Raw genomic sequence first — 17,282 nt, forward strand, 5'->3', positions numbered from 1 at the left:
AGGGGGCTCTTGGTCCATCAAACTACATTAGTCTAGAAGGATTTCACAGGTTCTCAAAAGAAGTCAAAAGAAGACATCTTTTCCAAAGCAACAAATCCTTAAACCCAAATTCTCTAGTCCTGATTGATACCTTTAAAAGAAGCATGTTGGTTTAGTTTAGCAGCCCATACAATGAAATGTCTCTCTATACCTAAAAAATTCAAAGGAAATACAATAATATACATAACCCAGATTCTCTGTGTATATTTCATTTATTCATGTTTTATTTTTGTTACTCTGTTACTTTTTCTATAAGTTTAATATTCATTTTATTATCTTTACCTATGACTGCCTGTGCTCTATTTCTTTAAAGACTTTGTTTTACTTTTTTCTATATTTTTTTCTCTCTCATGACCATATCCATTTATCCAATACTGTGTCCCATTTAGAGGTCTTTTCCATCTGAATTTGTTTTTATTGTGCATCTGTAATTTTAATTATTTTCTGACTAGAAGCCCCCCCCACCCCATTTTTAAAAAAATGCTAAGCGGGCATAGCTAGGGCCAACACGGCTCTGTTTGCTCTGCCTCGCCCTACATTGAAGAAGCATGTTCGCTGCCTCTGAGAGCCATGTACATTGCCCCATTTTTAGGCACACAGTGGGTTTGTGTTGCCACGAGTAAGTTGTAGTACTCGGCTTACAGACCCCATTTAAATGTTCCATAGCTGGGCCTCCTGAAAGAGTGAGAGTTTGTGCTGGCAGCACAGCTCAGGAAGCAGCTGTTTCAAAACTGTGCAATTTTTTTCTGCTTCCGCTGAATCAGGAAAACTTTTCTTAAATGAGCCATGGTGTTACGCCGTGCTTAACTCTGTTATTTTGTGTCTAGAATTCCTTTCCAATCTTTCTCATGTTTTATATGGATTTAGCTGGCACAAGGCATGCCAATTGTTGGGGAGAGGTTGCTCATTTACTCAGACGCAAAATAATCACACAGAAACTATATTATTTAAAACACTGTTTTACCAGTAGCTTAAGCTTCTTTCCAGCTATCTTACATCTGAAATTAACCCATTTCTATTAATCTGTGTATCACCACGTGGCTGTAGCTTACTGGCCAAGTTCTGGGACATGTCCATCTTCTCTGGTGGCTACATGGTGTCTCACCGACTCCGCCTTCTTTCTCCCAGAATTCAGTTTAGTTTTTCCTGCCTAGTTCTATTCTGCCCTATCACAGGCCAAAACAGCTTTTTTTTCTTCATTAACTGATAAAAACAACACATATACAGAAGGACTTCCCACACCAGAGGGGAGTGCAGAAAAATATATAGCTTGATAAAAAACAATTAGAACATGAGTCTGGCAGGAGATGGATTGAGGTAGTGGGGAGTGGATATGATCAAAAGGCATTGTACACAAGTATGAAAACTTGAATAAATAAAACATACCATTTAAAAATTCTGTTTCTTGTTTTTTCTTACTATTTTGAAATAGTTTTGAAAACACTTTTATCTGAGTCATTAAACAATGATTTCATTCATATTCCTTACACAGTAATTTCTGTATTGCCAGTGTACAGTTGCCATAATGTGTACACAGTGATTCATCCATTCACAGGCAATGGTGTGGGCATTGGTCATGGTAGTACTTGTCAGGTCTTATTTCATTATATTCCCTATATGACTTGATGATGCTACTATCTTACCAGGGAGATTATAACTATATTTTTAAGCAAACTTTGATTTTATCTTTATATCCTAATAAATTTCTACCTTCAGTACTGGTCTTAAAAAAAGCATCTTTGCTAAGTTCTTAACTATAGATTTATTGACTTTTGAGCACTAACTCCCCCCTAGTCATGTGACTTTTTTCTTATTAAAGGAGGTGTTCTAGCTAGGTGTGATGGTGTGTGCTATAATTTCAGTTCCCTAAAGAGGCAGAAGCAGAATTGCAACTTTGAGGCCAGCCTGGTCTATATACATAGCAAGACTCAGTCTCAGAGCACACTCTGAAGGAGGTAGCATTCTGCACTGGCAAATTGTGGCCAAAGGACAGAATATTGAACTTGAGAACTAGAGGCCTGGAGCTCAGTGTTGACTTTGGCATGTATTGCCCGATTGACTGGGTGGAACATGTGTCTCTAATTCTTAAAATGTTTGTCATCTTTTATGACAGCTTTAGAAAAGAAATTATATCAATATACATGATAATAGTAAAAAGATATTCATCCTCATCTCATTGGAACACTCATACCATAGTTTGGGAAGAGAGCAAAGGGCTGGCAAGATGATTCAGTGGGCAAAGGCTACCAAGCCTGACTAGTTGGGTTTTATCCCTGGAACCTGTGTGGGTGGAAAATCAATACCCACAGGCTGCCTTCTGACCTCTGGCACCCATGCCATGGCACTTGACGGGGAAAGTCAAGAGAGCAAACACTGCTAGGTCCTGTTATCTCCATCACTGTAATGTGGCAGTTGAGCTGCATCTGTAGAGCTGTAGGGTCAGTAGTAAATGATGAAAGAAAAGATTTGCAGATTCTTTTTGTTTGTCCATTGGTTTTTTGTTTGTTTTGTTTTTAAAGTCTTGCTTCCTAGATTGCTGGAACTATAGGTGTGTGCCACACGACCCAGGTCACAAACCAGCATTTTAAAGCTGGTTTGAAATAAACAGAGCAGACTGTTGCTCAAACTTGCAAGATCTTAGAGCCCTTTCTAAAACAAAACTTGCTGAGAACTTTGCATAAATACTTGTTTTTGTGTACCAAGTGATTGTTAGTACGTTTTATCAGATAAATAATGGACAATGACTTACCCGCTACTGTGTAGTGTTGTTAAGCTGTTTATATGCTGCATGTTTCATGGGCATGAGAAAATGGACACATGCTTTATTGCTTTTTACCTATAAAAGATATATGAATACACTCCTGAAGACTGAAGTAAATTAAACGATAATAAATGATGAGTACTGCTCAGAGAGGGGGAATCGGTGGAGGAGAGACTGGAAACGGGGTTGTATTTGAGGACCCAAGGTACTTCCATTGGCTAGTGCTGCATGCTTCCTTGGCTTAAGGAAGCTGATTGGTTGGAGCACAAGCTCCTCTGCCATCAGCCCCCACAGCTAAGGAAACAGGCTGTCACCCCAGCAGCTTCTGGAGAAGGCACTGCTTGAGATGAGTGTAGGGGAGCTGAGGTCAGGCCTTGCTGTTTGAACTGTTAACTAAACTATAAACTGAAATCTAAGCATTGGTCTACACCATCTTAAAATGAAAACACCAAGTATGAGCTTTAAGTTTTCCTAAAGAACATGTCTGTTCAGTTCACATTATCATTTTTTGACATGTTGTAGTTTTCTCTCTGCTCTAAAGAAAGACATGTTTATGAGTCTTGAGTCGCCAGACTCTGCTGTTTTGCTTCTTTCTACTCAGAGCCAATGGTTGATGACATGATTTTGCCTTCAGTTTGTAAGAAAGGTGTACCCATCAATTTAATGTTTTCTAGCTTAAACAGCAGGCATTAAAACTATGATAGTATTTTTCCATAGGTTCCTTCGAAACAGACTAAATCAATTATCGCTGCAGTATATCTGCTGCCTGCATTCTGTCTAAATAGAGGAAACTGGATAATTTCAATAAAAAGAAACATTACTTCTAAGTTTAAATCACTAAAAGCATTATTTGGAGGCTAGAGAGATGGCTCAGTGGGTAAGGCACTTGCCACCAAGTCTGATGACGTGAGTTTGAGCTCAGAATTGACATGTTGGAGAGAACTGACTTGCACATGCCCAAACACACTCAAAAAATGTAAAAATAATAAATGCTTGAAATGATAGTTTTATGGAATCAGGTTACAATAGAGTAGGAGAAGAGAATGTATGTATGTATGTATGTATGTATGTATGTGTGTGTGTTTTTTAAAGGAAGGGTTTCTCTGTGTAGCCCTGACTGTCTTGGAACTTACTCTGTATACCAGGATGGTCTTGAACTCAGGGATCCTCCTGTCTCTGCCTCCCAAATGCTGGAATTAAAGGCGTGTGCCACCACTGCCTAGCTAGAAAAGAAAGAATTACCTTCTCATCCTGCATGAGCCAAACACAGTAGGAGCCCACTGTGATCATGTCTTCATGGGTCAGTTTCCATGGTGTGAGATAGTTATTTTAATAACTGTCTTAAAATATGCTTCATTCAGAACAGGAGAGGTGCCCATGTGGTACCCCAGGACCCTTAGTACTTTCCTTTATTATTAAGGTCCACAACCTGCCAACACACTTAGCATTCTCTCCAACCACAGAATCCGTGTTCTTCCCCCTTTCTTAGTTCAAAGAGAAAAGTCTGATTGAGTAGGTCTGAAATGGTGCCAAGGTATCCAGTATGCCCTAGGAATTTTGATAGGTTTTAATTTAGGGAAGTGTTGTGATAGGGGTTTGATGTTGGGATGAAACAGAACTAAACCGAGTAGCAGACTCACACTAGACAGCGGTTCTTCATGTCCATGGTTTCTCCCTTGCTTCTTCCTCTGGTGTCACATTGCCTAGGTGGAAGGTAAATCAGACTCCACATAGCTGTCTGGGAACAATAGACAATTAGCTGTGTCACTATCCTCCACCCAGTAGCTTCTCTACCCCCTTCCTCAAAGGCTTGCAACTGAAGAATTGAACTTTGACAATAAAATACCGTCAAAGATTGATTATACACTGGAAATATTATAGCAGTTATAATTATAAGAGTAAAAGAACACTATAGCTTTAAAAGCATTTAATTTATAGACATAGTGATTCTGGTTCCTGCCCAACTCAAGATAATTAATAGTAAACAAATAAATGTATGAATTATGTTTCTCTGTGCATTTCCTTCTCAAAGTTAAATGCTTAGAAGCTTGTCTTTGATTATAAATGACCACTGATAAGTAAGAAATAAATTTTATAGCTCTTGCATTTTTATAGGATTCCAAGTGAAGCACAGAACAGTCAAGTGTACAAACAATTGGGATTTACATAAACTCCAGTTCTAAAGTTTACTTTTAAATATTTATCTGTTATTGAACTAGCTAGCTAGTGAACAATGCTGAAGATTGAATCTACAGTCTATTTATTTATTTATTTATTTATTTATTTATTTATTTTGAGATAGTCTTTCTCTGTACTAGCTCTGTAGATCAGACTGACCTCAAACTCTGCTTCCGGAGTGGTGGGACTAAAGACATCCGCCACCGCCACCTGGTTGAACTCATGGTCTTAACATGTGGTGGGCAGACAGTTTCCCGTAGAATTATATCCCTTCTCAGCATGAAAGCTTAATATGCACAACTATACTTTGGAGATAATTACCACTGTTGCAATCTTTTGGCCTATAATGTATGTGATGCATACCTTGATATGTAAAGAATACCAGGTAAAATCTTACACCCACTAGTTATCTTTGCTTTTGTTCTTATAGCCAAGTAACCAAAATTTTCTACAGTGAATCAGCAGACTTATAATTTTTATTGCCTGGTTAATGTTTTTATTCCTATATGTAGAGTTTTGGAGTTAAGATGGAAGCCCGAGAAACATAAGTAGTTTGCCTGGAGGTGCATACTCTTTCTAAACTGTTCATTGAATTGATTTCCCTAGAGTTCAAATGCAGGCTTAGAACCATGCTTAACCTTTGAATTCATGTGTAGACTTTGTAGATTTTATCCACAGGTCATTTTCTTCTCCATTGCCTTCCTTTTTCCCCATAATGCTCTTAGGAAGTAGGGCAATTCTGATACTAGCATACCAAAACACTCAAAAAGACTCAAAGCCAAATCAGGCTTTGTGAAAATTGGGATAAATTCATACATTTATTAGTTATTTCTCCATTTGGGCAAGAACATGTGTATGCGTGTGTGTGTGTGTTTAAATATCAATGATAACTTAAAGCAGTTTTAAAATATATTTTAAAACTTTTTTTTAATTAATTCAAGTCAAGAGTGACTCGGATTCTAATAAAATTTGTTGCTTTTTGCTTGGAATAATTACGAATTGAGTATAGTCTGCAGTGCTTAGAGGGTTTCTCAGTGTTGGTCAATTTGCCTAAGCATTCAGGCCATCAAAGATGATTTTGTTTCCTCTCATTCAAATTCTTGTCTACTGAAAATACTTGGATTTCTGTGGCAAGACCCTATGTTTCTCCCGTAGAGTTTTGGGCCCTGCAGCTGACAGCCCTTTGCTGTGACGGAGCACAGCCAGCCTCTCCCCAAGCAGGCCCAGGAGAACTCTTCCTGGGGAGGGGTTTCTAGCAAAACACACTACAAGAAAATCAACACAGAGGAACAGCAGTTCTCAGAATCCAGATCGTCGGGAACAGGAGAAATGAATGACAAGTAGCCAGTTTGCGCTGTGCCAGAAATTTCCTAGAGGAGTTTTAGTAATGTAATGGGAGAGCTTAAAAGTTGAGACCCTGTAGGTTAGTTGTTTGCAAAGTGTCTTCTGATACATCCCCGTAAGGAATCTAGCTGTCTTTCCACAGAGAGTACGTGTAAAGAGGTCCCAGTAACCGAAATGGATGGTTGGGGAATTAGGGACTCTGCCTCCCTCTGAGATACCATTTGTAGATCTACTGGTTACAGTAGCATTATGTGTCCTTACAGCTTCCCGTGAAATGAGAGTCGTGAGAACAAACATGCCAATAGATCGTCCTTATGAGGAAAATAGGAAGTCATATATGTAAGGATACTTTACAGTGGCTTTTAGCCTTTCAAGAAGAATCGTTAGGGAGGAAATATTTGCTTTGCCCCCGTCTCTTTTTTGATGCTTTCCTCTGAGTGTTTGGTTCCCAGACTGTTGCGACAATAGGGACAGATAAAATCCTCACTTGTACACAGCTTGGACATCAGCCTAATTGCCCAGTCCCTAATTAGAGCATCTTTTCACTTTGTGGGAAAGTCTTTCCAGTTCTTCTAAGAGGACACTCATTCCCACTGCCCTCGCTGCTTTTCCTCTAGCATTTAAATGTGAACCGCTCTCCTGACTGCCTTCTTAAACCTGCCCTGCCTCCCTCAGCGTGTCTCCTTCCTGATTAATATCCTTTGCCCTCTTTTGTCCTGTCTCCAAGGTATTCCACATTCACTATATTTAAAACTGAACTCCAGATTTGATCTTCTCTATGTCAGGGAATTGTCCCATATTCTGTATAGCAGTTTGATCTAGAAAACAGTGCCTCTCCACACCCCATGATCCCTTCCATGTTTACATCTTCCCCAAGTCTTCGTGCATCTGTGTTGTCTTTCTCAGATTGTTTGTGCGGAGATAATAATGCATAACTTCTTTTGAAAAGCCTCATTGTCAGCACGAAATCAGTGCATCTATGTGTAATTTTCTCCTTGTTTTTTCATCCAGTGATAATTTTAGATTACTGTACTCCACTGTAGTACATGGAGACGACCCCCACTCATTTCTGAGGCTGTATGATTAACATTTTGTGGTTAAGAATGTTCAGGTAATGCACATCAGGATAAAGAGGAGTACCGTCCTCGTAAGTTCCTATTCATTGCCCCAAGGGAAGAGGCCCTGAGCTCCTAGCTGTCAAGCTGAGAATCCTGGTTCCTCCAGGGTTGTCTTGGGCTGCTCTGCCGTAGGCCCTCTACTCTCAGGTTGATTGGACTTTTATTTCTATCTACCAGGCTTCTTTCTGCCTAAGGCCTCTGCCCACGTTCTTTTTTTAGTCCCACATGTGACCCATCCCTCTTTCCCCTGTCTTTAGTCAGATCTCAACTCATTGCCATATCCTGAAGGTAACTTGGAGTTGTGCTAAGTCTTTCAAACCCTGCCTTTGAGGAGCTCTCACCATTCAGCACTCTGCATCCACATCTGAGCATCACACATTCGTGTCGTCATTACTGCACTGCTTTCCAAATAGTTGTTGCAATTCAACTATGGTATAGAATTAATGTAAAGGATTCTAACAAGTCATTTTTTAAAAAGAAATAGAATAGCAAATATCAGGTCACTTCATTTATGCTAAAGGTTTTTCTTTCTAGTCAGACTTTTCAGCTTAATTTACAGCTGTGATCATGTAAGTACATAAACTCATAAGCATAGTAGGCATAGTATAAGTGGTATTATTGTAGGAACTAGATAAAAATCGGTTTTAAATTAGTTTGGAACAGGAATTCTGTGTGTTTTAAATACCATTATATCTCCATGTTCTTGCAAAGAGGCAAGCAGGCAGAGTTGCCACTGTGGCTATACTGACTGTCTGAAAGAATCAATGCCACTTTGTAGGATTTGTTCCACTGTGGCCCTCTACTAGGGTCAAGCAGACCCAGTTTCTAAGGAGACATTAGTGATTATTTCCTTGAACAGTTAATTTTGTATTTCATCATTGAGTGAAAGCGATGTAGAATCATATCTATGTCTGAAGGCTGTTGAAAGGTTTAGGAGACATCAGAAGTGACATGTTCTTATATTTAAAATCTTATTTCTTATAGGTCTTAAATGCCATTGTTTTATTTTCTTAGCAAATAATGAAGCTTAAAGCTTTTCCCTGAGTAGCTGGGTAACTTGTAAATTTGTAAGGTAGCCTTCGCTCACTGGATTTATTACATAGCTGTTGTCTTTCCTGTGTACTTCTGCAGTAAAATATTAATGCAGTTTGGCAAGGTAATACTACAACCTGAGTTAGTGCAACAGCTGCACTGCCTGCTCCCATGTGTCTTAGTTTCCCTTTTTAATCTTTCCTTTTCTGCAAGTAAAGGCTTAGGTCAGCATCTTGTTGTTACGGTAGCAGCGGATGGTGAAGCTTTTTGAGTCAACAGGAAAGAGTGAAGTCCATGCTGAATGACTTGTTCTGTATTTTCTGGGTATCAGTGAGAAATGTTTTTCTAGTATGTCCTACATATATTTTCCTATGTCATGCATTTGCAGTAAGATATCTTTAATTGTTTTTGTCTTGTTTTTGAGACCGGGTTTCTCTCTGTAGCCCTGACTGTCCTGGAACTAGCTCTGTCGACCAGGCCTGTCTCTGCCTCCGAAGTGCTGGGATTAAAGGCGTGTGTCACCACCACACTGCGACTCTTTAATTTTTTAGGAAATGTGTAAGCAAGAGGCTCTGTGTCTATACTCTGTAGAACTTGAGTTCTACAGTAATCTGCATTTGACTAAGTACAGATAAGGAAAGTCTTGGAAATCGAAGGTGAATTGCATTTATTTCAGTCAGAAATTGGTATGTATAATTGAGACTATATAAAAGTGTTTAGGTAAAAATAGAGTCTGAATTATTTCCAGATTTGTTGTTGGAACCTCTGAGCACAGCTTTAATCCAGCCCTGTCCCTTTTCTTTGTAGGTGCTCCTGATCCCACGGCAGGTGCTAGCATCGACGATGAGAACTGCTGGCACTTGGATGAAGAGCAGGTGCAGGAGCAGGTTAAACTGTTCCTTTCCCAGGGAGGGTACCATGGATCGGGGAAGCAACTTAACTTGCTCTTTGCAAAGGTATGGCTTTCTGTTTCAAAGAAGGATTCCAAGTATAAGAGCATATATGGTAACTGTGTTACGGTCCTGTATGGAATAGGGTGAGATTTTAAGCAAATGAATCAGTGGAAAAAAACCTGTATTATAATACAAGCTTTAACTTGTTTACGTGACCTTCCGCAGCAAGTGGGTCATTTTGTCTCTTAGTTACTATAAAATGATGATAATTTGTTAGTTTTAACAAACTTTTCCGAGGTGGTGGTGTGCACCTATAATCCCAGCACTCAAGGGGCAGAGGCAGGTGGATCTCTGAGTTGAAGGCCAGCCTGGTCTACAGAGTGAGTTCTAGGACAGCCAGGACTGTTAACACACGAAAAACCCTGTCTCCAAAAACCAACCAAATAAATAAGGAAACAAACCCCGTAACTTCTTTCAACAGTAAAAACAAAGTAAAGGCTTTAATGTTACTTGACATCCTTCCAGGTGTTTCTTTTTCTAGGTAATTTCCCCAGGTGAAGCATAATTTTAAACTAAACACTTCTTTTATACATATACTATCTATATCTTAATAATTTCAGTGATACTTAGTGTTAGTTTCAAAACTGTGAGTTAGTTTCATAGAATTCAACGTGCTACCCTATATAAGTGAGTACTAAAAACTTTGGGAAATTATTTGTCATTTTTCTCATCTATAAAACTAATAGTAACATATCTCTTCCCATTAAATAATGGTGTTGTGTTTATTTCAACTACTAAAAATCAATGGCCTAAGAAATACCTGCTATTGTTAATACAAGTTCTTTGTGATCAGAAGTTTTACCACACATTTGGTATCATAACGTAATTTCTGAATACTGGGTAAAGTGCTTTTTGAAAATAATATTTGAACTAGTGAAATGGCTTGGTGGGTAAAGTGCCCCCTGTACAAGCATGTGAGCATGAGTTTAGATTCCCCAGAGGCCACATAAAAGCTGGGTGTGGTGGTGGCATGCCTGTAATCTGAGCCTTGGGGAGTGGAGTCTAGCCAGCCCAGCCAATTAGTGTTTCAGGTTTGGTTACAGACTCTGTCTTGAGGGATGGATGGATGGATGGATGGATGGATGGATGGATGGATGGATAAGAGGTGGATAGGTGAGGAGAGAAAGATGTGGAAAGTGATACACATCAGCCTGTCACCCTCTGGCCACTGTAAGCTCACGTGTGCTTGATAACCTACACATGAACACATATGTACCCCACACACATACATGCACACAAACCCCAATACCAAACCATTGTATTTCTCTTGAAGGTATAGTCATTATTGTAGATGATGTATTAAAATTTTAAGGGAACAGTTATCTTTATTAATTGATTTCATTAAACAGCTTCTCTAGTATTCACGAAAATTTAAGGCTATGGTTTTATATTCTGTGTTCATTTATTTTTAATTCAGAAAGTTTAGCATGAATTCTGTTACTGAATATGGACAGAGACCAGTGTATTCTGTTAAAAAGATTTATCTTACAGGTATATGTAGATGATCAGGTTTGCAAGTTTGTTTATAATGCAGGGCATTTGAATCTAGAAAGACATCACACGTGATTTAATTAGTTCTTGGTACACAGGTACTTTAAATTTGCCATTCTTTACAGCTAATATTCTTGAAATGTATTAACTGTAGACAACAAATGTACTTGAATTTGATTGCTAGACATATTTTGGGTTTATACGTTTAATAATAGTTAAGCAATGATTTCATTGTTGCTGAGTACTAGCTTAGAAAAGTATCAGTAAAATAAATCAAATCCAGTAGGTTTTCAGACCCAGAGGAAGCATTTCATATGTTCGTGTCCACAGAGTGCATTGTGACCAAGTGGAAGCAATGTAAAATATGTATTTTTAGCCAGTCTGCAGTTGTTGCTTGTGTCCCTGTGTGTTGCATGCGTATTACATATGCATATGAAGTAATAGCAGCATCTAATTTTGGAAATAATAAATGTATAGCATTTTTAGCCTTAAGGCAGATGTGGTTTCTGATTCCAGCTGTTATTTTTGTTCACTGGGCAGTTGCCTAATTTTTTTGAGGCTTGGCTTTAGAATTCATGAAATGAGGGTTATAATCTGGTCTAGTCTGCATGCCATTCGAAAATTCAGTGTTGAACATAGATATATATCTAATTATTGAGCACAGTGTCCAGCAAATGGCAACTCCCTGTCCTCCTGACGTCACCTGTTGGTGACTTTGTGGTGTTCCATATTTGGGTTCAGGGAGAAAGTGCTTGTCGGTCTTTACAAGGCTCAAATGCCTGGGGAGTTTCGTGCCTATCTTGGCCCAAGCCTGAGGTGGGGAATCTGTGGTCTTTGGAGTGCTGTATTGCAGTTGAGCCTTAAAACCAAAGGCATGAAAACCACATGCCTTGTCTTTCAAACCGAATCCTGAAAAGAGAATCCCCCTCCCCACCTATAGGACCCTGTACCAGGAATTTATCACAGGGACAACTGTCATTGAGTTAGAATTCTCATTTGTTAAATATGTAGTGAGCATCATACGCTTTGAAGTTTTACGTGTTCATTTATGATTTCCTGTAGCCAGATTAACCCTGGTGTTTCTCTTTTCTAAGTTGGGTCGTGCAGCACAGGAAAACGGACAGTTCATGACTTCAGCTTGAAAGACTAAGTTCAGTTATTAAGTCAGAGATTGGTTGTTTGTTTGTATTGGTGCTCTGTGGATCCTTCATACAGACTGAGAATCCTTAAACCTCCAGGCTCTGTCCAGTTCCTCTTAGCACTGCAAAGCCTTCTCGTTTGCATGAATGTGCACAGCCCTTTGTATCCTCAGGTTCTGCACCGACAGAGAAACCATTCATGGACTAAACACATAGTTCAGTCTATGAGGATGTTTCCATTTGTCTTGAAGTTGTGTAGATTTTCCCTTCTTGTCACCCTTGGGTGGTGACATGACAGCCAGTATGAACACAGCATATTGTGTATTGACACATTGTATAGTTACAATGTGTCACAGGTTAATGTAGAGTTGTTTTGACGTGTTTGTGTAGGGTACATAGAACTGTTAGAAATTTGGGCAGGAGAAGGTTTCAGTGTTGCCATGAGGTTCTGGAACCCACGCATCTTTGGAGATGACTATGCTACTGCTCACATGTAAATAATTCAGGGAGAAAGAACATGCCCAAATTATTAATATATCTAAAAAAGGTAAAGTTCTTGCACAATTTTGTGAATATTGTAATAAGAAATGTTGAATTACGGAGTTGAAACTGATGACTTGTATGGAATGTGAGTTATATCTCAAGGAAACTTACACAGTCAGATCAGTTTACACGATCCCTAAACCATGTTCAGTGGCGTGCCTTGGGTTCTGCAACTCTGCTGGTAAATATGATCGGTAGGGGAGTCCGGAATATACCAAATTGTGTGTGTGTGTGTGTGTGTGTGTGTTTATGTTTATGCAGCTCCTGTATTCCAGCAAAGGTGTGCCATCACTCGGGTGTGCTAAACCAGTTCTCATGAATGTATCAGGTTCGGATACCACTTTCTGGCACTTCTGTGGTTTGTTGAAGCATGAATTAGCTAGTCATTTATTTTGTTGAGTATAGTCTGATCACAAAGTAGATCTGGTTCAGATAAAAGGCATTCTTTGAGGAAAATCTTCAAAACTTATGCCAGATGTGATATCATATGCCTATAATCTCAGCAGTCAAAAAGCTGAGGCAGGAGGATCATGAGTTAGATGTCAGATTGAGCTATAGTAAGACCTTATCTCACAGGGCCACATGCATGCGCACACACACATTTGCACACACACCCTATGCATTTTTACCCTACATGTGAAACATGGTATAATCGCCTTATTCAAATGCATAAAACTCACCAAAATATTTAAAATTAAAAAGTTGGGAAAACTTCATTATTGCATGTGGCTTCTAAAGCATAATTTATAATAATTGAGAGGTGCCTTTTGTTATTAGATTGCAGTTTAGGATGCAGAATGTTTTTTCCTACTTTTGTATGCTTTAGAGGACTGGTATGAAGGCTTCTCTCTCATACATACATATAAGCACATTCCTAGTCTCTTGTGTGGCTGTTGTTTATTTACTTGTAAATTTTAACATTTTTGTTTCGTTTCCCCACTAGGTGCGGGAGATGTTGAAGATGAGAGACTCCAATGGGGCCCGTATGTTGACCTTGATCACAGAGCAGTTCATGGCTGACCCTCGCCTGTCACTTTGGAGGCAGCAAGGCACTGCAATGACTGACAAATACAGGCAGCTCTGGGATGAGCTTGGTAAATGAGTTTCCTGTCCATCTACATTGAGCTTTGTTGTAGATAAGACCACAGGTGGATATTTAGGAACATGGTCCTAGGGATGCAGGAGAGAGCTGCTCCGTGCAAACCCGCGTCAGTGTGCTTTGTGCAGATGGATTGGTAGAAAAGGACTCAGACTAGTGTTTGGAGAATGCAGCTGTGGCAGAGCCTGGGGAGTGTCTGCTCCTGAGAGAAGCCAGCACAGGAATGTCCCTTTAGATACTTCGTAAAAGGTTCTGTATTTTTAGAACAAACGGTTTACATTGTAGGATCAGTTACTGGCTATTTCATCTCAATTTTTGAGTCTGCCTTGCTTTTTCCTCTCATTGGAATTCTCAGAAGTGATTTGAATACACTATATTTTTAGCAGATACCGACCTAGGTCAAACAGTATTCTTGAGAATAGAGAATATATGGCAAACTCTAAAATTTTATTGTCCAAAATCTCTGATGATTAAAGATGTAAATACAGCAGGTGGCTGTAAAAAAAAGAGAGACATTTTCTTGTCATGTTCAACCTAAAAATACTGGGAATGAGGCTCCTTACCCAGCGTTTATTTGCTGCAGAAATGAAAAATAGTAATACATTTGTTATCTTGTCTTTCTATTAAGAGATCCATAGGGTAACAGACATTGTATTTCTGTCTACTAGTTTCAAAAGAGGAAAATGTTTGCCTCCTCTGCAGTTTTAGTAAATTCCTGATGGCTGGCAGTCAACTGCTGCTTGGTGCGTTTGGATCCCAAGCCTAAACTAGCTCAAGATGGACATTTGTCTAGGAAGGGCCCGCATCATTGTAATGAAAGACACTTTTAAGATGAAGTATTTGAAGATGAGGAATTTGGACCCAGGGAGATCTCTATAAGTTGGTGAACTGGAATCACTGAGATCATACAGTAAGCTACTTAAAAACTGACGTTAGTGTTTCTTCTTGTTCAGGGAGACTTGACTGTAGGCATAGGAACTCTGGTTGGTTTGTTTCTATAGAAGTACATCTGCTACTTGCCAAGTGTCAAGGTGTTTCCTTTAAGTCTTTCTCTAGCATATTTTGAAAAATACTATCTTGTGTCTCATACTTTCCTTGGGTCTCCTGAAATATTGATAGTAGCTTTTCTCCCAGTCAAATTTAAGTCAGTCTGTAAAAACAGTAAATAGCTACCATGTATTGCAATGAGGTCTGAGGGCATGGTGTGGTATTGAAGAACTCAGGGGAATACATGGTTTAAGTAAATATTTCTATAGAAAACTGAGTGAGTTAGTTTTTCAAATAAAGCCTTTTTAGCTTGTGACTCTATAGTACATGAATTCACTAGTTAGACCATAAAGGTTAAAAAGCATGAGCAATAATAGTCAATAATGGAACATTGGCTCAGTGGTTAAGAGCACTGACTGCTCTTCCAGAGGTCCTTGGTTCAGTTCCCAGCACCCACATGGCAACTAATGACTGCAATTCCAAGATTTGACATCCTCACACAGATATGACATGTAGGCCAAATAGCTGCAGAAAATAAAAAAGTTAAAAAATAACAATAATGGAGGGGCTCATGTAGGGAAAATACGCGTTACTATTAAGTGTATAAGATCCTAGACTGTGACACTGAGAAATGTGACGGTACTGTTCGTACTGCTTAAGAAAGAAAATGTCACTTGAATATTTTGGTTACCAAAAAAGAAGAAATATAAAGGATATTGTTGAACAAAATTTACAGTGTTCACATTTAATATAGTCAGGTCTCACCTTTCCAAGTTGGCTTTGAAAAATGTGTGTCAAGACCTTCAGTCTGGGTCCTCATTGGGTGGGAGATTTTGGCAGCTGACTCCAGTTATAGCTGACTATGGACTTCAGACAAGGATCAAGAATGCATGCACACAAACATGTGCATGCACACATACATCTACAGGCACACGCACTGCCCCTCACGCCCTTCATCTTTCTTCCGCTACCCCGTCTTGAAATCATGACTAGACTAGTGAAGTTTGCCTGTGGATTCTGCTACCACTTTAGTGGGATCTAAGTTTTGTGAGAAATCCCCTAGAGAAGTTACAGTAGAAATCACATCTTAATATTTGTTCACCAAAAAATTAACTTTAAGTTCCTTCTAGACTACAAAAGGAAAGGCTTTGCTTCTTAATAAAATGGGGGAATTTGACTTTGTGCCCCTACACGGGTCTCACATTGCTTCAAGGCTGTGCTCTGGAATTAAATGCTGAGCACTGCCAGATGCCAGACATTGAGAAGGGGCTGAGTTTTGTGGGCAAATGGGATCTGCAAGTTAATTGGTGTTTTCTGCAGGCTTCTGGCTGTGAAATGAAATTGGAAGCCCTTTAGCCACATGGATAATACAGGACCTGAATACAAATGTCACATGTCACCATCAGGACCCACTGTGAGACAATACTGTTCCCACTCCAACATTGCACCATTACAGATCATTTAAATATGGGGATTACATTTAAACTAAAAGCCCCATTTGCCTTTTACTGCAATTTAAATGTCCTCTTAGCAAAAGCTAAGTGACAAATTAAATGAAAAAAGTGCCCACATTTTTAAAGCTGTAATGCAAAACAACCTTTTATTGCTTCTCATGTGCCACGAGTGAATCATTATACTTGTCAACCCTAAACCAAGCCATAATTGGAGCAGCTACTGTTATCAAAGTGGGGCCGCTCCATGACAGCTTAATAAAGCCGAAACTGTTAAATTAAATCCCAGATGCTTAACTCCTTAGCACCAGTGGAGTCGATGGGTCCATCTCTGGCAGTGGCCAGTACACGAGGAAAGGAAAAAAGATTTCCTGGCATGAACGCTTCCGTGTGATAAGTGTACACGCATCGTAGCCAAGTAACTCTCTTCTTGGCAAAGGATCCAGAGCCATCAGATTGTCAGCCAGAAGATGACAGAATCGTTTTCATAGGGCCAGATAGCCCCCTTCCCAAGATTTGTAACTTTCTGGTTATGTGTGATTTATGAAATTTCACACTGTTGATGCCTCAGAAATAGTTTAAAATAGCAGCTTCATTTTCTAAACTCTTCCTTTTCACATAAATATGTGCAAAGTTGTTTTGGGCAGCCCGTTTCTTCCCCTCTTCTCCAGCTGACAAAGAGGCTAGCTTTTCCCAGGGCTTGCCAGTGTAAGTGCCTGTGCTACTCGTGTGGCCTGAGTTCATTTTTGTGATTTACTCCCTAGTTTTCATAACATAGGATGAACTAGATGCAGATGCATGCTATTAAGACCTCACTTATTGCTCCTCATTTGCAGATGCATTTATCTTGTGCATGAAACAGTTTTCTTCAGATAATAATTTTACTCTCTGTGTGTGATACTCATTTTCCCAAACACATGGCAGTGTTCTGAAGATGAGTAATTTTGAATCATAATCAACAATGGGGAAAAGTCCATATTACAATCTCAAGACAGAAAAGCAAGCCCAGTGGCAATGGTGGAAAGACCGCATGTTTGATCAAGGCCATAATTTAGTAGTCAGGCAAACACATTTCTGCTCATGCAGTCTTTATTAGTGACACACATATTTTTTGGGAAGTAGATCCTAGAAAGATGCGTGACCTGAA

At 39.3% G+C, this 17,282-nt stretch overlaps 1 protein-coding gene across 1 annotated transcript in view; it reads left to right on the forward strand.

The window, feature by feature from the left end:
* The window catches only part of Zswim6 (zinc finger SWIM-type containing 6), a 172,573-nt gene that overhangs the window by 111,230 nt on the left and 44,061 nt on the right, over positions 1 to 17,282 (forward strand). Inside the window, exons 3-4 of the mRNA XM_057790035.1 lie at positions 9,280 to 9,428; positions 13,542 to 13,692. Of these exons, the coding sequence (XP_057646018.1) occupies positions 9,280 to 9,428; positions 13,542 to 13,692 (300 nt within the window). The remainder of the gene's footprint in view (positions 1 to 9,279; positions 9,429 to 13,541; positions 13,693 to 17,282) is intronic.

This window comes from Chionomys nivalis, chromosome 15 (assembly GCF_950005125.1).
Source record: "Chionomys nivalis chromosome 15, mChiNiv1.1, whole genome shotgun sequence".
Lineage (NCBI taxonomy): Eukaryota > Metazoa > Chordata > Mammalia > Rodentia > Cricetidae > Chionomys > Chionomys nivalis.